The sequence below is a fragment of the Phasianus colchicus genome, chromosome 1, assembly GCF_987193195.1.
Source record: "Phasianus colchicus chromosome 1, bPhaCol1.hap1.1, whole genome shotgun sequence".
NCBI lineage: Eukaryota > Metazoa > Chordata > Aves > Galliformes > Phasianidae > Phasianus > Phasianus colchicus.
The window spans coordinates 133,798,411-133,823,227 of record NC_143436.1 but is presented as its reverse complement, the minus strand read 5'-3'; the positions used below and the strand labels follow the sequence as shown (position 1 = coordinate 133,823,227).

The window sequence follows — 24,817 nt, the reverse complement described above, 5'->3', positions numbered from 1 at the left end:
TAGGTTACAGTTTGGATTATTAGCTACCTTTTATTTATTCTTTTTCACCTTAGCAGAGCAAATCATTGAAGGCAAACACCGGTACTTGCAATATACCTAGATGTATACAAAAGCATACTTTTAATCTCCTACAAGAGTGTATCTCAGTGTGTCACTCCCTCTTAGATTTATTGCTCTATTATCAAACACATACATTTGGAGTATTTGGAGAGCCTTAGCTTCAGAGCTGTTGGTTTTAATCAGTCATTTCAAGACAAAGGGGAGAAAAGAAAGAAGTTTAGAGCAGCTAAAAGAAAAGCAGCAAGCATATCACTAGGAGCTACAAAAGATAATGAATACTGTGGGGGTTTTTCAACCATGCATTTTTATAGTTCTGTTACAGATATATTTGTCATTTAAAATATCCTTAGCAAAAGAATTTTTAAAAATCTTCTTAAAATAGCACATTTCTACATATGTACGTTTCTGTATTGGTACCAGACATTGCACCAAAGATTTGTTTGATTCATTTGAATATATTTCAAGTTCTATGGCAAGCAGACACAGTGAATCAATCCTGTCCAACAAGCAAGCCTAACACAAGCTAGCAATGTGCCCAAGTAGCCAAGGAGGCTAAAGACACCCTGGACTGTATGAACAAAAGCACAGCTCCACTGAAGGAAGAGATAACTTGCATCTGCTGAGCACTTTCTAGTTCACTTCTAGAACAGAGCTGTTTTGGGCACAGGAAAGACAAATTAAGTAGGGTGAGGTTGGCAGCAGAGAGCCCCCAAGGTGTTTGGGGCTGGAGGACTTGTCTCATGAGGAAGGACAGCTTTGGGAGGGAATGCTCATATCTGTGAGGATAATGGAGGGGATGGAGCCAAGTTCCTCACAGTGATGCAAGGTGTGAGGATAAACAACAACAGGCGTAAGCTGAAAAAGAGGCTCACACAGGGTAAGACTGTATTCTGCATATAAATTTTTCCCCCATGAACATAGCTGAGCTGTAGAGCAGGACATTGGACCAAAGACCTGCAAGGTACCTTCCAACCTGAATTTTCCTCCCATCTTAAGTCAGCTTCTTTGTTCCCTATGCAAAAAGCCTGCATCTCTTACCTGTGCTTCAGGAAGATTTACATGGGGACAATGCTCCATTAATGAAGTTATGTTAACACACAGTAGGTTTTTGTACTTTGTTCGGCTCAAGTTTTACACTTGAGGATAAATCTTTAGAAAACTTATGTTTATACACAGAAAACATGGGAAAATCTCACTGCAAGCTGTTGTAACTTTAGAGCAAATAGTATTTCAGAAACAACCAAACTTACACATACGTTAAAAATTTTAAGAAAATGTAATTTCTTTCTTCATGAAAACTGACAGTCTGTCGATGGCAGACATTTCTTGTAGCTAAATCTTACCTATAAACAACAGGTACTGTCCAAAAGTGTTTTCCATTCTCTGTACTTGGGAAGCAGGGATTGGCACTGCTCTATCATAGGCAGTTTATCAAATACATAATCTGTGCACAGTACTAAGCAAGCCTGGTCATTAATACATTTTTTTCAGTTTACGTTTCAGTACTTTTGAAGGTTGCAGTGTCTGTAAAGTGAATTGAGAAATCTGTATAGTAATGGAGAGAGATCCTGTATTTGTATATGTTGTGCAAAACAAAATCGGCATTGCACCCTCTGTTGGAGATTTCACCAGGCTGCACTGCTGCAGACACATCCCAAACACACTTGTTAAGACTTTAGAATCCTTTGTCAGTTCAGGCTACCATTCCTAGAGCAGACCTTGTAACTGCTGTCCCTCAACAACAAGGCTGATGAACAACACGTCCTCCACAAGGGCTGAAATTTCAGCTTTACCAAGCACCTCTCTGTAGGAACACAGAAACCACCATACAGACTGCAGTTACACCATAGCACAAGATGCTGTACAGACAATGAAACGAAGGAGAGAGAAGAAAAAAAAACAACACACAATTTATCTATCTCATTTTTTCCCTTGCTACTCTACATCCTTCAGTCTTTTCTGTGTCCTGACTGCAGCCTGCAGTTTGTTGAGAAACTGAGGTTTTTCAGCTCAACTCATGTCTGTCTTTGGCTTGCCTTTAGGAGTCATCTCACCCTTCAATGCACTACTATATCCTATCCTTCTTTGCCTTTCTTCTGCACACAGTATATCTAGCTGTTATGTCCTTCTACTGATAATGTACACTCCTTAGAACTTCTACAGGCTTTTACTCTTCCCTGCAAGCATGCAGAAAGGATAAACATTTGTTTTCAGCTGCTGTATCCCTCTGATCTTCCCACAACATACAGTAATTAAGATTAGCTCCTCTACAATGTCTCTAGTGTGGGAGAGGCTCATAGCACAATAAATGACGGAATTTATGCTTGCTGGAATGAAAACTACTTTATCACTTGATATAGCAGCAGCTTCCTAATTTTAGCCACAATTCTTAAATAGTAAATAAAAACAGTCTTTAAATCATTGCACACAGTACTATTCAAGACACTCCAGTGAAAGGTCTTATTTTATATGCTTGGAGCTCATAGCTGCTAATTTGTATCAAACAAATATGCTTTAGGGTTTCCAAATTTCTGTTAGCATGTGAAAATCATTAACCTTCATAAAGACTACAGCTCATAGGCTATTACAATTTTAAAAAGTGAAATCAAAAGAAGGCTAGCCATCAGGGTGAGGAGGTGACTGTTCCCCTCTGCTCTCCAACCATAAGCCCCTCCTTCTCCCCCCAGTCTGGGGCCTCCAGCACAAGGATGCAGAACTGTTGGAGCAGGTCCAGAGAAGAGACACAAAGATGATCATAGTGCCGGAGCACATCTTCTATGAAGAAAGGTTGAGGGAGTCGGGCCTGTTTAGCTTGGAGAAGAAAAAGCTCCGGAGAGCCCTCATTGTGGCCTTCCAATACTTAAACGGCGAGAAACTTACTTTTTACATGGTCTAATAGTGATAGGAGAAGGGGGAATGGTTTTAAACTAAAAGAGGGGAGGTTTAAGTTGGATTTTAGGAAGAAATTTCTTACTCAGACTGATTAGGCCCTGGCACAGCTGCTCAGAGAAGCTGTGGTGCCCCATCCTTGGAAGGGCTCAAGGCCAGGTTGGATGGGGCCCTGGGCAGCCTGAGCTGGTGGGGGGCAGCCCTGCCCATGGTGGCGGTGGGGCTGAGTGGGCTGTGAGGTCCCTTCCGGCCCAAATCATGTGATTCTACAATTCTATTCAAGATACAGGGGAGGCCAGATGAAACTGCCTGCTAAGAAACAAATGCGAGATTTGAATAACAGGTAAGCCACTCAAATGCCTGCATCAATAAATTGAGCTCTGAACAGACAGTCAACTCATGATCAAAAAATCTTTTAAATTCCTGTTCTTTTTTAAGTGTAGCAAAGGTGAAGCCAAGCACCCTCATTGCAAACCTTTGCTGTTAGCTGCAAAACACACTATCATTAGTTAGATCTGTTCTATTTACATACCAGCTTCCATTTCATACACAAGCTCTTAACTCGGGACTTAAATTATTTATTTTAGAAAACATAATTCCGACCAGCACACCTTATGATTTAATTTCTTCCTGCTCCACAGGTTTCAGACGCTGTTTAATGATAAGCTCTCCCTTGCTCGTAAGAAAGGAGTCTGCCATTTCCTCTTCTGTTGGCAATCCATATGGTAGTTTCAACGGCTGTATTCTACGGATATAGAAGAGTGTGCTTAGTAAGGTTCTAGGACTAGAATGGAATTATATTAGTATTCCAAATTAAACACATAGCTAACAAACCTTATCAGATGTTTAACAACTTTCAGTCTGGAATTCACAGAAGGGATATTTTTGTGCAGTCTTGGTTGATGTGCCTATATAAAGGATAGTATTGGTTTTAAAAATACAGTTCCAAAGTACAAATCTCTGTTCACCAAACTTTTCAGTAAAATATAAACCACATTTGCAAATTTAGATTTGGAGAAATAATACTGATATATTATGAGCATACACGAAAATATGAAGTCAAAGCTTGATCAAACTCATGATTCCAGTAAAATGCCAATTTCAGCTTTATCCCCACTACATTATCAATATATTCAAATTTCTTCCAAATGTTAGAAATGCCTACACATAAATACAGTGTGAGACTGGCTTCAGTTAGGCCTTAAACTCATCACTTTTTTCCCCTCCAAAATACAATATCGAATAAACGGATTTTTGCACAAAGTGTGATTCTACATAAAAAAAAATTGAATAAATCTGACACGAACTCTTCAATCTGTTTGAGCACTCATCACACTTTTTAGATTCAGAAGACTTTTCATTAATAAATGAGGTCTATTTGCAATATCCACTTAATATCACCTAGCGAGAAAACTGAATTTGAAGTATTTGCAAATCTGTTTTTATTATTTCTGCAGAATTCTCAAGATAAAGTTCTCCTCAGACACAACACCAATACCATGTATTCATAATCTGAATTCCTACTAAGCGAGCAATTCTCATTACTGTTCCTACCCGCTCTTACACACACGACCCACACAACAGCAACAAGAAAAAACAACATCTGAATTCTACCCTGCATTTCTGCATCCTGGATGCATGTTGTGAGTATGAACAACCACAACTTCCATACCTTATCCAGTCCAAGATCATGTATGACCTTCTTCTCCCAATATGGGCGACCGATTACACTTTTTATCCTAGTAACAATATGGACTTTGTGGGGCTGCTCAGGGTCACCTCCGTACTTCTCATGATCTCCGGGTCGTGGCTGAAATACCTAGAGCAAAAAGTTCATAGTTTTCAACCCTCCAAAGCATACTTCAACCTTGGTAAAAATCTAAGATCTGCAATTAAATTTCTTTTCAGAAGGTCGACTTGCCAAGCAATAGAATCACAAAACCATATGGATAAGAAGGGTCCTCTGGAGATTATTGAGTCCACCACCCTGCTAAAGCAGTTCCCTACAGCAGACTGCAGAAAAGTCTCAAGGTGGTTCTCAAATATCTCCATAGAAGGAGACTACACAACCTCTCTTTGCAGCCCGTTCCACTGCTCTGTCGCAGTAAAGAAGTTCAAATGCAGTTTTTATAGCACTGTGAAACTTATAACAGTTTGCTAATTAATACATTAAGTTAGACCACACGACAGCACAGATACGTGGTGTTCCGTAATAGCAGAGCATTTGACACATGCATCTCACAGACAACCAATGTTTAGCTTACGAGTCAAAAGTTTTGTCACAGGACTAAGAAACTTTAAGAAGCTTTAGGAAAAGTCAAGTGCAACTTGACAGTGCCTTGCAGAAACATAAGCTGCAATGCAAAACAAACCAAGCTTCTCTGTGGCTTCAGAATCACTGTCAATAAAGCCGCCACATCACAGAAGGCGCAGAACGAGCAGACTAATATCTCTTCGCCATAATTCCACGGCTTTCAGCCTCCTCTAGGAGGCCAGAACGTACCGACTCGGGAATTCTCGATTTGGTGAACTTCTGCCGAGCCCATGGCGTGGCCACGATCCCTTCCGGCCTTCTCCCCAGCACCTACCAAAAACAAAGCAGTCCCCATTAACTACATCTCATGGCGTCTGCACAAGAGCCCCCTAACAGCAGGCCTTCCCAACGGCCACGTCTCCCCGTAAGCAAAAGTCCCGGCCGCCCCGACCGGACCGTCTCCATGCCAGCATACGGTCGCCCCCGCCACCCCCTCACCGCCTTCCAGGCAGCGCCGAGCCGCAACCCGCCCCTGCCCGCCGCCATGTCGGTGTGCAGCCTTCCGGCCGGGCACCGCCACCGCAGCGTTTGGGTTCCGAGGGAGGAAGGGCAACGGTGGAGCGCAGCCAGCCTCACCGCCCCGGTTTCGATTTCCCCGCGGCCCCTCCTCCGTCCCCGCGGCCCGTCGCCGTGCCCATGTCGCGGGCGGGGGGCGATGGCACCGCCGCGCTGGAGCGGGCCGGGGCGGAGACGGTGAAGCGGGCGGTGGAATTGGACCTGGCGTCTCGCTTCCAGGAGTCCCTGGTGTGCTACCAGGAGGGCATCGACCTGCTGCTGCAGGTGGTGAAAGGTACCGGGCTGGGAGCGGGAGCCTGGGGCCGTGCGGCCATTAACACCGCGCTGCGTGCGGCTGTTGTACCGCGGCCCTCTCGGGGCTCGACCGGAGACCGCCGGCCGCGAGGAGAAGCGAGTCGGGAGGCTGCCTCGTCCCGCTCCCCTCTCGCCTCCGAAGGGGGCTGGGGCCGTGGAGTCCGAGCCTTCCCCGACCCCGGCTCGGGGAGAGCTCATCTCTGCGGTTCTGGTTGGCAGGAACGAAGGATGAGGCAAAGAAGCAGCGGTACCGGGAGAAAATATCCGAGTACATGACCAGGGCTGAAGACATAAAAAAGTATATTGAGAAGGAGAAGCAAGGTGTGCAGCCACCACTGTTTTGCTCACATTTAAATGTCTGATGTTACCTGGGGATTATGTCATGATTTTACTGACAAAAGTCTTCTCTTCTCTTCTCTTCTCTTCTCTTCTCTTCTCTTCTCTTCTCTTCTCTTCTCTTCTCTTCTCTTCTCTTCTCTTCTCTTCTCTTCTTTCAGATGGCAAATACCATAAGCAAATCAGGATAGAGGAAAACGCAACAGGTTTTGGCTATGAGAAGCTTTTCCAGGAGTATCTGACTGAGATTGTTTCTGAAGTATGGGTGGAGGACCCCTACATTAGGCAAGTCCATCAGGCAAGTAGATATTCAGTGTTGCATATCACAGAATCAGTACTGTTGGAAAAGACCTCTCAGATCATCCAGTCCAACCTCCAGCCCATCCCCACCATGCCCACTGACCAGGCCCCTCAGTGCCACGTTTATGTGTTTCTTCAACACCCCCAGGGATGGTGACTGCACCACCTCCCTGGGCAGCCTGTGCCACTGCCTCATCACTCTTTCTCAGAAAGAATTTTTCCTAATATCCAACCTGAACCTCCCCGACACAACTTGAGTCCATTCCTTCTCATCCTGTTACTCTTACCTGGAAGATGAGGCCAACCCCCACTTCATCACAACCTCCTGTCAGGTTGTTGTAGAGAGCGATAAAGTCATAAACATCTGAAGCTGTGCTACCATTTCAACCCTTATGTCCTCTTTTAAAAGTAGCCTATGTATTTCGTCCTGCATTCCAGTCGTGACTGCTGTTCTGCTGTGTTTTAGTTGATGTAGCAGCTAAAATAATCCAAGTTACTGAATTACACAAAATTGTTACAGTTGTATAATTTCCTGCGATTCTGTGAGATGCTGGTTAAGGGGCCATGCAAAGTGAGAACAATCCACCTCCTCACTTCCTATGATGAAGTAAGTGTCCAGGTTTCAATTTCCATTTCTCTGTATCCAGGTAACACCACACAAACGCACCCAGCATGCGTAGATGTGTACATAAATGTTTATATTTAAATATAAATTTATTCATGTTTACAAGTACTTGTTTGAGAGTGGCTTCAATGCCTTCAATAGAAATCACAGATAAAGAGGAAAAACTGTGATAGCTGAACATTAATAATTTCTTAAATTCAGAGTTTTTTTCATAACAAATTCTTGGTAACAGGATCTTAAATGGAGAAGTTATTTTGGTGAAAGTTTTTTTTTTTTTTGTGGAAAATGTTATAAAAAACAAATAATCTGTTGAGATACTTCTTTTTTTCTTTTCCAACTGCTTGTATAACTCATTTAAGAGCTTTTGGTATGCTAAAACCTTTCAAACTATCCCTGCATTTATTCTGGCTAAAAGAGTAATCTGTGTCTAGCTTTAAGGGGTTGAGTGAGATATTCCTCCACATACCTTAGCAAGTGTACCTGTAATCTGCCTGCTTCTTATCCTGTCCATGAAAATGCAAATCTGCCCTCACTCAGATGGCTTTCTTTGGGTTTAAATTATTACTAAAAAGGTTTTGTAGGGGATTTTAGGAAGCGGTGACCAAAAGTAGAATATATATGTTTTTTTAAAAGAAAGTGTTACCTTTATTTTTAACAGGGGAGTGGGAGAAATCAACAGACAAGTGGCTTGGAAGAAATAAAACAGTCATTGAGGAATCATGGGATAACACTGAATGTTGCATTTTCATCTTCAATCCATGATCGAGAAATTAGGTGGGTGATATTAAAAAAATCAGTGAAAATTCCAGTTATTTAAACTAATTAACCCTAGTTTCTGAGACCATTTCTAACCACACCTAACAAAATGGAAGTCAGTGCCCTTTACTGGATAAAATTAGTCCACCACAGTTTCATCTGTTCCGACTGAGAACATCAGATGTATTAGATGTTTTTTTTCAGTATACAGAACAGTGCAGTATGTTCCATGCAGGTATCAGAATGGTTCATACAGGTATCAGGTATGCTAAGAAACAGTTGTGGCTGAGACAAGGAGCTGGAGAGTCATGCAGATGTGTTTGTTCTTTTTTTTTTTTTTAATTTGGTGTACTCATGGTTTTCAAATTTGTTTATTTTTAATAACAGGTTCAACAATGGATGGATGATTAAGATTGGAAGGGGTCTTGATTATTTTAAGAGGCCACAGGTAAAAATACTCAAAGCTCTTTAATTAACTTCCATGGTAGAATAGCTTATTCTGTGTTACCCATGTCAATTCTCTTAATTTCCATAGGGTCGTTTTAGTATTGGATACTGTGACTTTGACTTGCGACCTTGCCATGAAACAACAGTGGACGTCTTTCATACTAAACATACAAAGAAAATGTGATCAACTGTAACTGCTTTTAATGAGTGTTTTTTATAAGCATAGAAATGTAAATTTGTACCACTTGGGTCCAGCTGTCCATCATCAGAAGCACTCCGGAACAGATACTTGGTCCAGCACTGCTTTTATAATCCATAGATTGAAGAATATTTGTGCCTTTACAGTCCAAGAAAACACAGCTGTACAATTCTTCCACTCTACTTTTTTATCCTGTAATCTTAAAGAATACAACCCCTGTCTAAATTTAAGTTTATGGTGAAGGCGTTTTATAACATAATGTTCCTTAAAGGCCTCTTTACTGTTATTTTTACTTTTACTATTAATTTTGCTTGTCTTGAGGAAACTTTGCGGGTTTTAACTTTAATTGACCACCTCACAAACATCTGAAGCTGCGCTACTATTTCAACCCACATGTCCTCTTTTATAAGCAGCCTATGTATTTCCTTGAATTCCCGCATTCTATTCATGACTGCTGTTCTGTTGTTTTAGTTGATCCCATAATACCTGGTTTCACAGACTACAAATAGCCCCATATCTAGCATTCCATTCTCTAAGCTTCTTGCATGCAAACATTGTAGTGTTCAGTATGCAGACATATTAGAGTCTTCCTGTACATCTCTCTGAATGATGGATTTGGGGCAGAAAAAATGCAAACAGTGTTCTAGCTGTATTCTTTTCAGTATCGCTCATGTATGTTCTTTTATTCCCTGCTGCGTTGTCATATATCTGATTTCTATACTTTGCATTAGGCATGGAAAAGTTGTATGATCATCTCCCAGTCTTCCCCTGACTTGCAAGTTCAGTGTCTGTACTTCTAGTCATGCCACTCAGAACTGCAATAAGCTATTGCCCTGCTATTAAGCACCCTTAAAAAAAAAAAATAGTAATAATGTTTTTTAAGTTACTCCAGAGGTTGCATAACCCAAAACTTTCTTGCTTCTTTTTTCTTATGGCTGTTGTATTCCATTATCCCTCTTTAAGTCTTGCCTCTAACTGAATAGATCTATTCCAAAGCTATCTACAAGAAACTGCTGATCTTTGCCCTGTTTTATGGGTAACAATTTGCCAGTGGCCTGCCTTGATCTTTTTCTCAGTTGTCTCAGTTTTTCAGTGTTGAATCAGACAAAGAATACTGTGTGCCACAGAAGCTGTATGCTACCAGGACCCTCCAAACATTCCATAGAAAGTCCCTGTCTTCCTGCTGAGATAATGTGTGTAGTTACTGTCATTGATTTTATTCAGTTGTATATAACATTGCTTTTTTTAAATGGGAATAAAGGTTATTTTTTATTATTTGTAATTTAAGTCATCTGTTTAAATTCTTCTACAAGTCCGAGAAGCCAGGTGATGTCTCTCAAGATCTCTCAAGATCACCTATTGATGAGAAGAAGTTCACTGTGAATACATTAAGCATCCTGAATGTGAAACTTTGTGTTTCACCTACTTATTTTCACCTAGTCCAGATTTCAGACATACAGGGGCTAAATGAAAAGCCATCAATATTTTGGATCAACTTTAAATCTTAGTACTCAATTAGCAATTGAGATCTTTTAAATTCAGGATTGATGGGTGCCTTATGCTTTCTGTCTGTAATACCATATGCTTCTTTATTCCAGCAGTAAGCTCAGTGATGTGGTCCTGTACTGGTACCACAGGAGGTAACCCTGGTCTTCTCTCTCTTCATTTGTAGACCTTCCTGTGCTTCTGACTGCAAAATAGCTAAGGCTACTGATTTCTTTCCAGATCTTTTGAATATGCAGTATCTGTATATATCTATACTTCCAGACCCTCAGTGGCATACCTGTTGTAGTGCAGTGCAGTTTTTCTAAGTTTTTTATTTTTACATAGTTCCCTTACTTGTCAGTAGGAATGCTATATGAAGAGAAATGGACATCAGTGAATAGAAAGTTACCCTCTTCAGCATTTATTTTATCAGAGCAACGTAAGAGCACAGGGTTTGCAATCATTTTACTGATTTCTGGTCATATTCTATGCTGTCATTCATGTATGTAGTTAGATCAACACCTGGATTGTGGAGGCAGGGCTATACCTCCTGGTACCAGCTAAAAGAGGGAAGAGTGATTGAAATTCTGGTAAAATAAAAGGGAGAAAGGTAATTGTATTTCTGGTAAAATCAAGGAGTGGTAGGTCAGGAAAGTCTAGTTTGCCTATGAATAGGTGTGAGTGTGGATGACACTGAAGTGGTATGCTGTCACCCTGAGCTGAGCTGCTCCAGAGGGTTATAGAATAGTCAGTCCTTACTGGACCAATTAGCCCCTTCCCTGCTTCTGGTTCTACCATGAGCCTCTGTATTTTGTAAACAACTGAAACCTACATGGTGAGGTTTGGACTAGACACTCAGCTGGAGGATCCCTGGTGTCTTTGTTTAGTCTCTGGTTATTGTCAGGCTGGATAGTCACTTTGGCAGCGGCGATTGTGAGCTGATAGCCTTTCTCTCCCTGAATGAGTAAATTAGGAATTAGACAATCAGGAGAAGTCCCAGCACCCTCAAAGGAAACTCCAGCATATGTAATTCATTATTCTCCTAAAACATGTAGAACTTCTGGATTATAGAATCACAGAATGGCTTGGGTTGGAAGGGATCCCAAGGGTCACCAAGTTCGAACTCCCTATCACAGGCAGAGTTGCAAGCCTCCAGATCTGGCACTAGACTAGGCTGCCCAGTGCCCCATCCAGCCTGGTCTTGAACACCTCCAGGGACGGAGCATCCACAGCCTCTCTGGGCAGCCTGTTCCAGCACCTCATCACTCTCTCTGTGAAGAACTTCCCCCTGACATCCAATTTAAACCTTTCCTCCTTGAGCTCAAAACCATTCCCCCTTGTCCTATCACTGTCTGCCAAGTAAAAAGTTAATTTCCTTCCTGTTTATAATCCCCTTCTAAATACTGGAAGGCTGCAGTGAGGTCTCCTCGCAGCCTTCTCTTCTCCAGGCTGAACAAGTCCAGCTCCCTCAGCCTGTCTTTGTAGGGGACGTGGACCAAGGATAATACCTTTGAGCAGTGTCCTACTGAATTTATCTTCAACTTAGATATAACAGTGTACTTGTGGAGCACCTTAGAGTCCAGAGGACCTAATGCACTCTCTTCTCAGGGGCATACATTTTTTTGGCTGGCACAAGGAGGCATCCAAAAGAAAAATAGAATCCCAAAATTCCAGAAATTTGAGAGACTCTCAGGAAAAATGGAAAGATAAAGTGTTTTAAAGGACAGTTAGAAAAGTACCTCTTACCTCCCCTTACCCTCTGTAGTATCAGCAGAGCCGTAAGCATCATCAGACTATCAGAACATACCAAGAATTTCTGCAGTCGCTGGTAGAACCTGCTGTCAGCTGGGACCTGAGATATAGCACCCTTAAAACAAGCACTGGGGCCAGGAGGTGTGGTTACTGTTCACACCCTGTACAATTCTGAAGGTATAAGACAGCAAAAGGATTTCCATACATGAGAAGAAACTCAGAAATGTAGAGAACTGTGAACTGTTATCAGTTGGTATAATCCAAGTTGGGCTGATAGAAAGATAGAAAGTTCTTAAGCCTTGTGAAATCCAGCAGTGATTAACAGAAAAGGCTAGCCTTCCAGGGTGACAGTGAACTTGGGTTAGCTGGAGATCATCTTTGGGTGACCCACCTGAAGAAAAATGGGGCAAAATACAAAACAGATTAAGGGGGGATACCTTCTAGCCTTCATGGACTACCTCAAGTTAGTTTTTAACTGGCATTCTGGCATAGGCAATGCTGCTAAAAAACCTCCAGCAGTTGTAGCAGCTGCCTTTGTTGCAGGCTTATAGCCAGAAATTCAAGAGCAATTACAATCTATTGCTGTCTGGTGGCAGACTAAGCCTCTTACTGAATTAGTTAGCAATGCTTATCTCTGCATTACATGTCAGGAGAAAGACAGTGAGACTAAACTCATGGCACTGCAAATTCAGTATCTTGCTCCTGGAAACACTAGCAGAAGTAGAGGAGCTGTAAGAGACTATAGCAGGAGAAGAGGAAGAATGGAAGTCTCTTCCTCCATGCCACAGTCTGAGAAATGTAATTAGGGCAGCCTGAAGGACATAAATATCATTTCTCCTTTACTTCCTTTTGTTTGTGCTGGTCCTTTTTTATCTTGCCCTAACAGCAAGATTGTTTCTTGCCTACCTGTCTCTGACGCTTCTCAATCGGCTTTATTTGTTCTGATTTTCCTCCAGTTCTCTTCAGAAGTGGTAAATTATTGGTGTTTCAGTACCTCATCCAGTAACAAGCCCTGCGCTCCATTTCTGAACTTGGTGCTTTTGAGTCTCATGGCCCCTCTTAACCTTCTAGAAAAGACCTCTACATAAATGGAGTTGTACTACATATTGTGCCCCAGCTGCAATTTACTGTAATGTGTTTGCACCTCCACAGGGTGAATTTATGTCTCTTTCAGTTGGTGAACACACCACTTAAATTTTAAGTACTAGTCAAAGTACTGGTGAAAGTGTTGTATAGCCTAAAAGAAAGCTCTCTAACAGACTCATCTGGGCAGAGCTCCTATCAGCAGAGCCCATCACTTTGCTGCGCTGAGTCCTCTCCTACAGCTGTAACAATAAACAGCTTCAATTCTGACCTGGACAAAATTGCATTCTGGTTACTCTGTAACAATAGGGAAATAAATCTCAAGCCTTTCTGTAGGAATAGTACTTCTATATTATTACTGTGATTTAACCTGAAAACTGCCACTTTCAGTTCACTACTGCCTTCCACTAGCAAGTTTTCTGTTAGGTGGTAGGAGGAGGAAGCTGTTTTCTCTAAGGTTTGTGTTTACATGTGCATATTGTAATGTAGAATATCTTCCCACTTGTGCCGTACACATCAATTTACAGAATCATAGAATCATTTGAGTTGGAAGGGATCCTTAAGAGTCATCTAGTCCAACTCTCCTGTAATGAACAAGGACACATAAAGCTACATCAGCGTGCTCAGAGCCCCATCCAACCTGATCATGAGTGTCTTCAGGGATGGGGCATCCATCACCTCCGGCAACCTGTTCCAGTGCCTCACCACTCTTATAAAAAAAAAAAAAAAAAAACTTGATCTAGTCTAAATCTTTTATTTTGAAACCATTTCCCCTTGTCCTATCACAACAGACCTTACTAGAGAGTCTGTCCTCTTCTTTCTTATAGCTCCTCTTTAGATACTGAAAGACCACTATCAGGTCTCCCCAGAGCCTTCTTGTCACCAGGCTGAACAGACCCTACATGACTGAAGAAACCTTTGATCAAGTACTGCTTATCCTACAGCACAATGTCTTAGCCATTGATATTACCTAATTAATCAATGACAATTGTTCCCCTTGGAAAACTGGTAAGAGAACTGTTCAGCTTGTTCTAATGTGATGATAAAAGGATAAAAAGGATAAGGGGAGCATTCCCTATATGACCAATGAGGGTCATGTAAGACCCCTCAACAACCCTGTGCAAGCACAGATGGCCAGGAAAGTAGCCAGAAGGGGATGGAGTATCATGATTGCTTAAGCTTATGAATATGTAGGTAGTAGGTGGCTCTTCTGGCAGAATACTTAGGAATTTAATGTATAAATACAGTGAAGAAACTTGCATTATTGTTCTTGATTTGTGGAAACTTCCACCAGCACTATAGCCTGAATAAAAAGCAGTATCTCTCCTGTCCGTGGGAATGTGACTCATTGCACATAGGGTAATGAATCCACTGTTTGTACAACACCATCACTGTCCTGGGTACAAAGGAGGCATATGTGGTCCACATCTCAGTCTCCGCTGCCACATCACATAATCCTCCACGCTGCAACTGCTAATCCCTCCTGCCTCTTCTGCACATTCATGTGCAAACCCCCAATCCAGTGTGGAACTGCGAGACAGCTGCGAGTGCAGCTTACTAACACCCTTGTAAATATGAGAAGAGGATCACCAGCACTGCAGGACAGGATTTCCAACCAGAAACAAGGGGGACATTCCTTTCTACACAGCTCAGGGGCTGAGGAATGGTCTTTGAGTTTCTATCTGCAGGGAATGAGATACAGGCTAAGAATTAAGTGCAGCAGCACAGCAGCAGTTTTCCATCTATCCCATCTAATCTCCATCTGCCATTTGTACCTTCTTTCCTAAAGATGCAAGGGGGGAGGCCTGCAGAATATTGTTTCAAGCAGTGATGATGTCTGTCAGCATGGAGCAATGAAGGGATGCTACCTGTTACAGGGGCTTACTGTATTCTGCAGCTTGACCTCAGGTGCAGGCAGAGTGAAATCTAGTTGCAAGCAGGTAATACTAAACAAAAGCACAACATTAAAAAGCTTAATGGCGAACAGATAGGAAAAGAAGCTTACAGAAATCAATCTTTTAATTTTGTTTTTAATAAATAACCTAAAAAAGCAGAAGTTTATCTGACAATTTCACAACACAAATCACATTAACATTGTCATATTCTCACATAACAGATTCCACTTGCTGTGCAACTCATAGTCTTGTGGACATATTCTCAGCAATGTGCTTGACAGTGCAGTGGTTTCGTTTGGGCAAAACTTACTGCCTGTAAGGCTCTTCACCAGCTCACTGCACAGTGCTGGTGGAAGCCACTGCTGCGGCAGATCAATGTCACAGGCTTCAATTCTTCCGTGCTTTACATCCATGTGCACTTTAACATTAAGAACAGAATCTTTATAGATCATGTTAAAACACGTGCTAACACTGAACTTCGGTGTCTTTCCATACACCCATTCCCAGGTTTGTAGTTCTTTAGATTTATCATTGATTCCAGGAAGCACAGTCTCATCAGTTGGATTTATTAAGGTGATGTGATGATCTATTCTGTGCTGTGTGGCATATTCTTCAGCGATGGCATCCAGCAGCATCTCACAAGTTAAGCTAGGATCCTCTTCAAAGAGGTTTTTCACTGAGGCAGGCACGCTGGGAGTGGCATTACTTTTCAGTCCTTTATAAGGACTCTTCAGTACAGAAGATAAAACACATTTATTGGCATTACAGAGTAAGGTACAGTGGTGATAAGCAGTTGTCCGCCCCAGCTTTGCAGCTGTACCTGAGATTTTGTACTGCCCATCTAGCAAGATGTCATACCTGTCGGTGACATGGATATTTAACTGTGGCCGCAAGGCTTTCAGTGCCTTCACAACTAGTTTCAAGTTTTCCATTCGCTCATATTTTTTCCTGGTTGTAAAGAAGGTCAAATTGATATTGCCTAAGTCATGGTATACCGTCCCACCCCCGCTCCTCCTCCGGGCTAGCTTTATGTTCTTTTGCCTCATCAGCTGAAGGTTGCACTCCTGCCAGGGATTCTGGTGTCTTCCTATTACCACAGCTGGAGAATTTCTCCACAGGAAAAGGACTTGCCGGTTCTCCAAATTCATGTGGTCATGGATCCAGTCTTCCACTGCTAGATTTTGGTAAACATCGTTAGACAGAGACTGGATGATGAGCCCCCCACTAGCTGCGCCTCCAAAGCCAGCTCTGGGAGTCCTGAGAAGGCACGACAGTGGCAGGCAGCTCTTGAATGAGGACTGCAGCACCATGGTCTTAACAATGGAAAAGTGGGCAAAAGGCCTGTATGTGCTGGTGGAGCTGAATGTGGCACATGCACAGCCCGCAGTCGTGACAGGGAAGAACTACTGGTTACAGTCATGATGCAGTCATGCTCTTTCCAAAGTAGTGCTCTTCCCAGTTCTTAAACTGCCGTGAGTTGAAATGCTTTCCTCTGGAGGCTGCTGGTGCCGCCCAACCCCGACGTGTGCTTAGTACATAAGCTGGGCTGTAAGAGGTGCTCCTCCTTGCAGCAGGCTATCCTCGGTAACTGGAAGGCCAAAGGAACAAATGGGACCGATTCTCCCCCTCTCAAACCATGCAGTTCTGCACGGTGCATATCTCTCCACTGAGCTGCAGCACGACTTTCAGCCAGCAGCTCCCTATAGATGCCTCAGCCGAGCCCTCCGTGCCCGCCGAGTGCAGCCCGCCTCAACGCAGCCCGCCCGGGCCGCCATTGCTCAGCGAACACAACAGCTCCCTCACCGTTCTCCGGTACGGCGGCAAGCCTCGTCGCGAGGCACCGAAGCCACGCACCCCCAGCCGCCATCGCGTCTCCTCCCCCCATTTCCTACTCACCGCGGGGAGGGACAACAGTGTGCGGGCACAGCCACGGCGCCACGGCAGCTCAGCGGGGTTCCTCAGTCCCTTCCGCTTCCCGGGTTAGAGGGGCGGGAGGCGGGCGCTTCTTCAAGTCTGCCGTAACTCTTCAGGAGCTGAAGTTTTATCCTCGGAAGAATCGCTATCTCTTGCTGGTGTACCATAAAGGATGCGTTATGCGTTACGTGCTTTTATCTTGTATTTTTCCTCAATATAGGAGTCTCAGGACCTGAAGAATTGTACATAAAAACGTCGGGAGAGTGGCTTGTGTGCATTCTCACGGATTATTCCTCTGAAACAGTAACAGATGGGAAGTAATTTTTCTTCCTACTTCTAAAAACAGGTGATTTAGGAAGAAACAGCAGGCTGGTATCATTATTCCAACAAAACAGCAAAATCATTTGCAGAAGCAGTTTGGGAATATAACCCCAGAATTTTTGTATGTAGGTGCTCCAAAAGCAATGCCTCCTATTTATTTGCGTGGAAACTACAACAACACGCACAATAACACTGATAGAGGATGTTGTGTTAGCCACCACTATTAGCTATGCATTTTTGCCACTGATGAACAAGTGCCTACCTGCCATGCTTGTAACAAAATACGGCAGTGGAGGTGACCCACTGTCACTGTCACCACTGCTGAAATGCACCACCTCTTTCTGCTCACGTCCACTGTGTGGTCTCCATAAACATTCAGCAAGTGTAAATGAATATCAGTGAGTGCCATTTTTTTCTGCATGGAGGAATTCAGACACACCTTTGCTTCATCCGCTTCATCCATGTCAGACATCACTGTGTCAGACTGCCTCTCTGCTGCCATCTGTCACATGGCAACAAAATGTAATGGGATGTTGGTGGAAAGGTTCAACCTCTACTGCCATCCCACCAACATCCGCCTCTGATGTCGTAGGCCAACATCATAAAACAGCAGGCATTACTTTCAGAGCATCCCTTGTGTGATTGCTTTACCATTTGATAATAATGGAGCTTGGTTTGCCTTTACCTCTGATTAAATCGATAGTTGTAGAATAGCTATATTCTCTGCAAAGTGAAAGAAAAAAATGCAGACAAAAGACAAGAGGCTACCGAGGTTAACAATGTGAGCTCGGCGTTGTTTCACACTGAAGAAATGGATCATTCAGAGCAAGAATGTTTCTTATCCAAAGTCTTAAGTGTGTGGGTGTAGTAGGGCAAGCAAAGTGTAACAAACTCTTTCCACATGAGTAGTGGTGGTGGTTGGTGAGAGACTCTAAAAGGAGCCTGACTTGATGTGTGTCCCAGCACTTAGCATGTTGTTTTATTGCATTTAAGGTAAATCAGTTTGGTGATAGCTTTCTGCTGGGCCAAACTATTCTGAAATGTGTTGGTTAAAAAGCATGTGGATTTTGTCCATAAAAATGTGTTGATGCTCCAAGAATTAGTCAGTGTTTGAGGTGGTTGGTAGAATGCAAAAGTGAATGCTGCTCAGAGGAACTGCAGTGCATCCTCTGGGACCGCTGACGTTACTAGAAAAAAAAACAAACGCTGGAGCATTTGTTTCCTTTTTAGCACTTGGCTCATGGGGGTTTGCTATGTATTTCTACAGTTTGCCACCGGGTGTCAGTACAAACGTACTGTGAGCTGTTAGATGTTTTTCAAGCTGAAAATAGCCTGACCAAGGCAACTCTCCTTTCCTTAATTAGAAGCAGAATGTGCTAGAAAGGGAAAATGTGCAGAACACTAGGTGGACAGTTAAAAACGTCTTGGTTCTGTTTCTTATATGCTGATAGATAAAATGCATATTTCAGCTACAAGTACCTTTCCTGAAAAGTGGCTATTTTTAAAGACAAACCCACTGAGATCATTAGGCATATTCTAGCAATATGCAATAAGCATAAATTTATAAACTGGATTATGTTGCATTGTAATCCAGCAGAAGATCCCAATAAATGAATAAAATCTCAGAATATAGATGCACTCTGTGGTAGGATCCAGCACAAACTGCTTAGTGAGGCGATTCCCAAATTCCTGTCAGGAGTGCAGCTCTGGATTTAACCTTTGGGTGCAGAAATCCCAAACCCACTGTGCACTCTGCTGTGTGAGGCAAATAGCCAACTGTGTAACTGATGTTAATTTTCACAGAGCTGAGGGTAACAACCCAAAGAGTATGTAATACTTTCTTCATATGCTCTAGCAGAAGTTGAATTATGCATAAAAACGTGCTTGAGGCATGAGCAGGAAGAAGGCTCGCATTAGTAGAAGAGAGGTTGAGCAAAGCAGCAGTAATGCCATCTTTCTTCTGGACTCCACTAATACCTTTAAAGACTTGACTTTAAATGTCCAATTTGCCAGTTGGCCTTCCACAGGAAGCAGCACTCCAGACACTCTGACTCTGCTGCACTAGTCGTGAATCACAAGCTCTGAAAAGTCTCCAGAAATGTGACACATCCAACTCATTTTAGAGAGATTTTTGCATTTTTTGTGACATCTTACCAACAGTGTAACTACTGGGGGTCTTTGTTTTTTCATGGGCAGTAAATAAGTCAGACTCAGGCTGTTGCTGCTGTGGATTCCAGTCCTGTGGCTCTGATATCAACATATGAGAGGCCACGTTATATAACTTAAAGAAAACCATAGACATACAAGAACAAAACCAACATAACTTCATTCCTAAAATGAATGTTCACGGAGAAGAGTTTTCCTAGAACCTGAAATGCTATCTTTTCACATCTCTCTTGGAGATAAATACGAAGAATATGAGCTGAGGGAATTGGGCTTGTTTAGCATGGAAAAGGCTCTGGGGAGACCTCATTTTGGCCTTCCAATACTTGAAGAGAGCTTATAAATAGGAGGGGGAACGGCTGTTTACAAGTGATAGGACAAGGGGAAATGGTTTTAAACTGAGACAGGGAAGGTTTAGGTTAGATATTAGGAGGAAGTTTTTCACACAGAAGGTGGTGACACACTGGAACAGGTCGCCCAAGGAGGCTGTGGATGCCCCATCCCTGGAGGCATTCAAGGCCAGGCTGGATGTGGCTCTGGGCAGCCTGGTCTGGTGGTTGGCGACCCTGCACATAGCAGGGGGTTGAAACTGGATGATCACTGTGGTCCTTTTCAACCCTGGCCACTCTGTGATTCTATGAAATAAGGTAATGCAGAGTCTCTTCTGATGATTTCCAGTGTACCAAAATTGGTAAGACTAAAATCCAGGATTGTGGCCGAGGCCGTCTGGCACAGCCCCGAGGGGCGGCTGGGAGCCGGCCGTTGCCGGGCACCCAGGGAACGCGGCCGTTGGGGCGCGGCGGCCACCGCCCCGCGGCGGGGAGGGAAGGGGCGCGGCGGGGAGCTCGCCATTGGGCCGCTGGTGAGCGCCCTGGGCTGGGGGAGAGAGTAGCGGGCGCTTCACGCCGCCCGGGCAGCCACCATGAGCGCCCGGCGGTCCCCGGGACGCCGCAGGGGGAGGGCGGAGGCTCGCCCCAAGGTAGACACCCGGCGGGGCTCGCTTCTGCGCGAACCCGGCGCGGCGCGGGAGAGGCGTAGGTGGGGCGGCCGGGGCGATGGTTGGCGGAGGGCGGAAGGCAGAGGAGAGCCAGAGCCGGTTGGTAGCACCTTGCCGGCTGAAGGGAGCCCTGGAGAGGCTGGGTGTGTTCGCTGTTCCCTTAGGGATGCAGTCGGTTTTCAGATGATCGCTTTGAATTTTATAGTGTCCGTTTGTGTCCCATCGTTTTTACTGTATGCTTATTCCTACGCACTCGGTGCTGTGCAATGAAACGTCTGAATTCAGTAGTCAAGAGTAAAATCCACGTGCATGCTGCACTGCTTTAATTTTATATATAAACACACACATACCCCTTTTAAAAAAAAAAAAAAAAAAAGAACGAAACATTATATTTTGCAATATAAAACCAATATTAAGGCTTTGGAAATACTACCGCTGTTTTTACTCAGTCAATAATGCTCACCTTCAAGCATTTGTTAAATAATACTTTGTGGAGCAGCCCAACTTTGGAGGGTTGGCCATTAGGCTGTTATTGGGCTACTGAGGAAGAAGCCTCATGTTTTCAAGTCCCGGTGCTCATGGCAGACTGTAACTGCATTGATGTCTGCTGAAGGAACAACACGGCAGGCCACAAGCAGATCTGGAGGTTTCTGCAGTGTGGTGATTACTAATTCCTGATCTAGGAGATTGAGAAGCCCATGAAGGGTGGCTCTCTTCTTAGCAAGCAAGGAGGAATTGGTACAAAATGTGAAGATTGACTTCAGTGCAGATTTAACTATGGTGATCACAGTCGATCCTCCTTCTCTGAAGATATTCAGGACTCATCTGGACATTTTCCTGTGCCATCTACTGTAGGGAACCTGCTTTAGCATGAGGAGTGGATTTGATCTCCAGAGGTCCCTTCCAATTCCTACAGTTCTGTATTTCTGTGTGACCACAAGATGGTTAACTTCAGGGTTGTGAGAGGCAGGAACAAGGCAAAAAGAAGGATCACAGTCTAAAAGAGACTTTGACTTATTCCAAGATCAGCTTGGAAGCCTCCCTTGGTAAATTGTTCTTTGTATGAGTGGTCCAAGAGAGTTGGTTGATTTTCAATTCTTGCCTTCTCTGAGCTCCAAAACAGTCCACGAACAGTCCATGAACAGTCCATGAACAGGAAATCAGGCAAGGGGGCAGGAGGGCTCACAAATAAGCGGGGAGCTTCTGACAAATCTGAAATGTACATTAAAAAAAAAAAAAAAAGAAAAAAAAAAGGGAAGCATACAAGAGGTGAAAGAGGATCTCTGTACACACAGGGAGGTGTATAGAGATGCTGTCTAAGCATTCAAAGAGGGAATTAAGAAAATCAAAGCCTATCTGATGCTGAATCTGATGAGGAATGTGGAAGGCAAGGAAAAGGGCTTTCACAGACACATTAGTATAAGGAAGCTATAGAAAATGTGCTCTCTGTTGTATAGGGTGGGCGACTTGGTGACAGAGGACACTAAAAAGTCTGAAGTACTCAATACCTTCTCTGTCTCTGTCTTCAGACCTTCCTTCGGGAATCCCAGGTCTCTGGGATTGAAGGAAAATTCTGGAGTGAAGAAGACTTTTCCTTAATGAAAGAAGATCAGATTGGGAAACATTTAAACTATCTGGACAAATGCTAGTTCATGGGACCCAACTGGATGCATCTCATCTCATGCTTTCAAAAAGGGTGGAAAAGAGGTTCTGGAGAACTATTACAGGCTGATCAGTCCCTATCACTAGGAAGATACAGAGCAAATAATCTTGGAAAGCATTTTGAAATATATTAAAGACAAAAAGATGATGGAGGGTAGCCATGGATTTGTGAAGGATGACCTTCAAATGTGAAGATGGATCTGAGTATGTTCTGGATATTCAGTTGCTTCTGTAGATCATTCTGAATTAAATAATTGAATGTGAATAGTTGAGGTATGGTAAAGGTTATGTATGCCTGTGGTTGGATCCCACAGATTTTGTCACTGGCTTTCATGAATAAACTTGCCATCTAATTGCCTACTTCTGGTCATGTTGTAAGGCCTGGTACAGGTATCGTTTAGTGTTGCATGAAGCTTTGCCACAGTTCAGAAGAAGGTGGCAGAATAGTGGCAGTTAAATTGTACTGCTTTATGACAAGCACAAATATCAGTTATTTTAGGAAATAAAAACTCCTTTTTTTTTTCTCCAAAAAGTTCTTTTTCCACAAGTTGGGTAAAAGTAGTATTGTGAGGGACCAAATACCACACATTCTATGTGTAAGTTTGAGTTCTTAGTGCTCAGTGAGATACTGAGCAACTAAGAACTTGCAAATCACTGATCTTTTTCTCTTCCTTTTCTAGAAAGACTAGCAAAGTTGTTTAGTGTCACTTTGAGAGAGAACAGAATATGAGGGTTGGATCCATCTTGTCTAATTTGACACATCAGTGGTGATGATGGCTGTAATAGGGATGTCCAAGCTGTCCTCATTCCTAGGGAAAAGAAACAGGTACTCCTGGGGCATGACTAATATTAGGATAAGCATTTAAAATGGATCATGCAAATTCCATTTTAGAACTCTCTTTGTAGATACTACAGATTAAGTCAGCTGTATCTCACTCCTTAACAAAGCCATCACTTAGATTGTTGCTTAAAACACTTTGAGGCCAATAGTCAGACTGATAGTTGGTGAACTGACATTTGATTCAGATGAGATTTTAAATGTTAATGAAGTAACACAGCTGCCCCGAATTCCCTGGAGACTCCTGAATGTAAGTAAGGGCAGAAGCTGTTGTGAGCTTCATGCTGGTGAACAATTGTTTGTCTTCTATTGTTAGATCTATGGGCTTCTTTATAGGTTAGAGTTGTAGCAGGATGGCAGGTATTGAATAGCACTGCCAGGCACTGGTGTGCTCCTCACTCTCCCTGTCTCATTAGCTCTTTCATGTCTCACTGACTTGCTCCAGTGACCTTGCTTTATCTTGGTTATTCTTAGAAAGTTGCCAGAGAGCAGTCTATCTTTCTCTCTCTATTATTCCAAAGTCTTTGTTGATTTCTGAGGAATCATAGGCTGCAGCACTGGAGAGCTAATGATAACTAGTTTCACGTTCCTGTGTTCTGCACAGAATTTGAACATTTACAAATGTTTCTGGCAATGTTCTGTGTTTGAGGAGGTGCTGGTAGATGGAGATACATGTCCATGTTTCCTATTATCATGTATTTCTTTTATTTTGTTACAGCAAAAATACAGAAAATACTTTTTTCCATCTTTTTTGTGGCTAGGAAGTAAATAACTGGTACCGTTCTTCTCCCTGCTTTATGTTGCTGGAACAGACCATTGTGAACTACAGTAGAGTGCAGAGGCATGATAGAAACAACATTTTTTTTGTAATTTATGATTTTTGTTGGTGATGCAAATTTGTTAATAGTGTGGTATTGGGTTTTGAGTCTCTAAGGCCTTAAGGGATCAGCAGTCCTATCAATATATTTGCATAGCCATTGAACAGAAGCAGTAAAATGAAAAGCTACAGAATGTCACAGGAGACAGCCTATCCAGAAAGCTTTTTTCTACAAATCATCTTCCACATCTTCTTAAGTAATTAAAAATGTTGGTTTTATTTTATTTTATTTTGCTAGCAGTACTTGAAGAAAACTCTTCAAGGGAACTTCACAGAACTCCGTTTTGAGATACTGATCTTTTCATGCATTACAGGAACAGTCTGTGTAAACAAGGGACTTTCTGCATCATAATGTATATATCCCTCAATTAGAGTAAAATTTTAGAAATCTGAGGATTCAAAAAATGGAAAAGCTGCATGAGGAAGTCATGCTTCATTAAACTGAGAAGTTAAAGATGACACTTGCCAAAACAATATGGCAACTCAAAGTGTCTTAGAAAAAGGCCATATAGTTATCTTGATTTTTTCTTGAAGTTTACATTTTTTCAGGAAAATAATTAATCCTATATTTCTTAATTTTTGAGTTAATGTTAGTAATTGATCTGCTATATTTCTGTTGGCCTTTACTATGTACGAAGGGTGTGGGTCCATTTCAAAGAGGATGATTGAAGGGCTCTCCTAAAGCCTAAGAGAACGATGGTAAGTCAGGCTGTTGGAAACTTGAGAGCAGATCTTTTCTTTTGAAGTTTTCCCTGCAGATCCTTGAAGACATAGTAAAATATTTTATTCCTCCTTGTCCTCATAGACTGAAAATCTGAAGAAGATAAGCCATGAGCTAAGGCAACATGTCCTACAACTGCTTAATAAGAAGCAAGTGGTTGAAAGACAAGTGGATAGATTGACCTGTAAAGATGATCACCTGTGTAAAGAACTTGCTGTAATTGCCAAACTATCTGAACAGCTGGAAAAGGAAAACGAGTTGTTACTGAACACCACTGATAAGGAACTAGAAGAAGCAAAGGTAGATACTTGCTTCTTGGAATTGATGTTACACAGTGATATTTTGATGTTATTTGCTACTGTTAAGGGGAACT

The 24,817-nt window shown here is 42.7% G+C and overlaps 4 protein-coding genes across 11 annotated transcripts in view; 2 read left to right on the top strand and 2 right to left on the bottom strand.

Annotated features, from left to right (window-relative positions):
- Positions 1-10: 10 nt before the first annotated feature.
- MRPL30 (mitochondrial ribosomal protein L30) lies at positions 11-6,132 on the bottom strand. Of its 2 annotated transcripts, none has more exons than XM_090127246.1 (5): positions 6,058-6,132; positions 5,453-5,533; positions 4,622-4,768; positions 3,784-3,857; positions 11-3,694 (listed from the first exon to the last, which is right to left on the bottom strand). In XM_090127246.1, the coding sequence occupies exons 1-5, from the start codon at positions 6,091-6,093 to the stop codon at positions 3,562-3,564; spliced, it is 471 nt and encodes a 156-aa protein (XP_089983372.1). In that variant the 5' UTR covers positions 6,094-6,132; the 3' UTR covers positions 11-3,561. The 2 variants fall into 2 exon arrangements, with proteins under 2 accessions (XP_089983372.1, XP_031461088.1); XM_031605228.2 differs by lacking the exon at positions 6,058-6,132 and adding an exon at positions 5,702-5,829.
- MITD1 (microtubule interacting and trafficking domain containing 1) lies at positions 5,772-14,489 on the top strand. Of its 3 annotated transcripts, none has more exons than XM_031605227.2 (7): positions 5,772-6,053; positions 6,293-6,394; positions 6,571-6,707; positions 7,230-7,316; positions 7,993-8,108; positions 8,478-8,538; positions 8,626-10,018. In XM_031605227.2, exons 1-7 carry the CDS (start codon positions 5,900-5,902, stop codon positions 8,719-8,721), a joined length of 753 nt encoding a protein of 250 aa, XP_031461087.1. In that variant the 5' UTR covers positions 5,772-5,899; the 3' UTR covers positions 8,722-10,018. The 3 variants fall into 3 exon arrangements, with proteins under 3 accessions (XP_031461087.1, XP_089983340.1, XP_089983335.1); XM_090127209.1 differs by lacking the exon at positions 8,626-10,018 and adding an exon at positions 13,884-14,489 and having other exon boundaries at positions 5,811-6,053; XM_090127214.1 differs by lacking the exon at positions 7,230-7,316 and having other exon boundaries at positions 5,810-6,053.
- Positions 14,490-14,575: 86 nt separating this feature from the next.
- On the bottom strand, positions 14,576-17,920 carry LIPT1 (lipoyltransferase 1). 2 transcript variants are annotated; one of them, XM_090127204.1, is made up of 2 exons: positions 16,755-17,920; positions 14,576-16,539 (listed from the first exon to the last, which is right to left on the bottom strand). In XM_090127204.1, exon 2 carries the CDS (start codon positions 16,259-16,261, stop codon positions 15,140-15,142), a length of 1,122 nt encoding a protein of 373 aa, XP_089983330.1. In that variant the 5' UTR covers positions 16,262-16,539; positions 16,755-17,920; the 3' UTR covers positions 14,576-15,139. The 2 variants fall into 2 exon arrangements, with proteins under 2 accessions (XP_089983330.1, XP_031461093.2); XM_031605233.2 differs by having other exon boundaries at positions 16,848-17,920.
- Positions 17,921-19,942: 2,022 nt separating this feature from the next.
- TSGA10 (testis specific 10) overlaps positions 19,943-24,817 on the top strand; it is a 27,366-nt gene continuing 22,491 nt past the window's right edge. The window contains exons 1-3 of one of the 4 annotated variants that reach the window (XM_090127184.1): positions 20,168-20,211; positions 24,362-24,422; positions 24,529-24,744. In XM_090127184.1, coding sequence (XP_089983310.1) covers positions 24,420-24,422; positions 24,529-24,744 — 219 coding nt within the window. In that variant the 5' untranslated portion in view covers positions 20,168-20,211; positions 24,362-24,419. The other 3 variants (XM_031605229.2, XM_031605232.2, XM_031605230.2) reach the window with 3 other exon arrangements.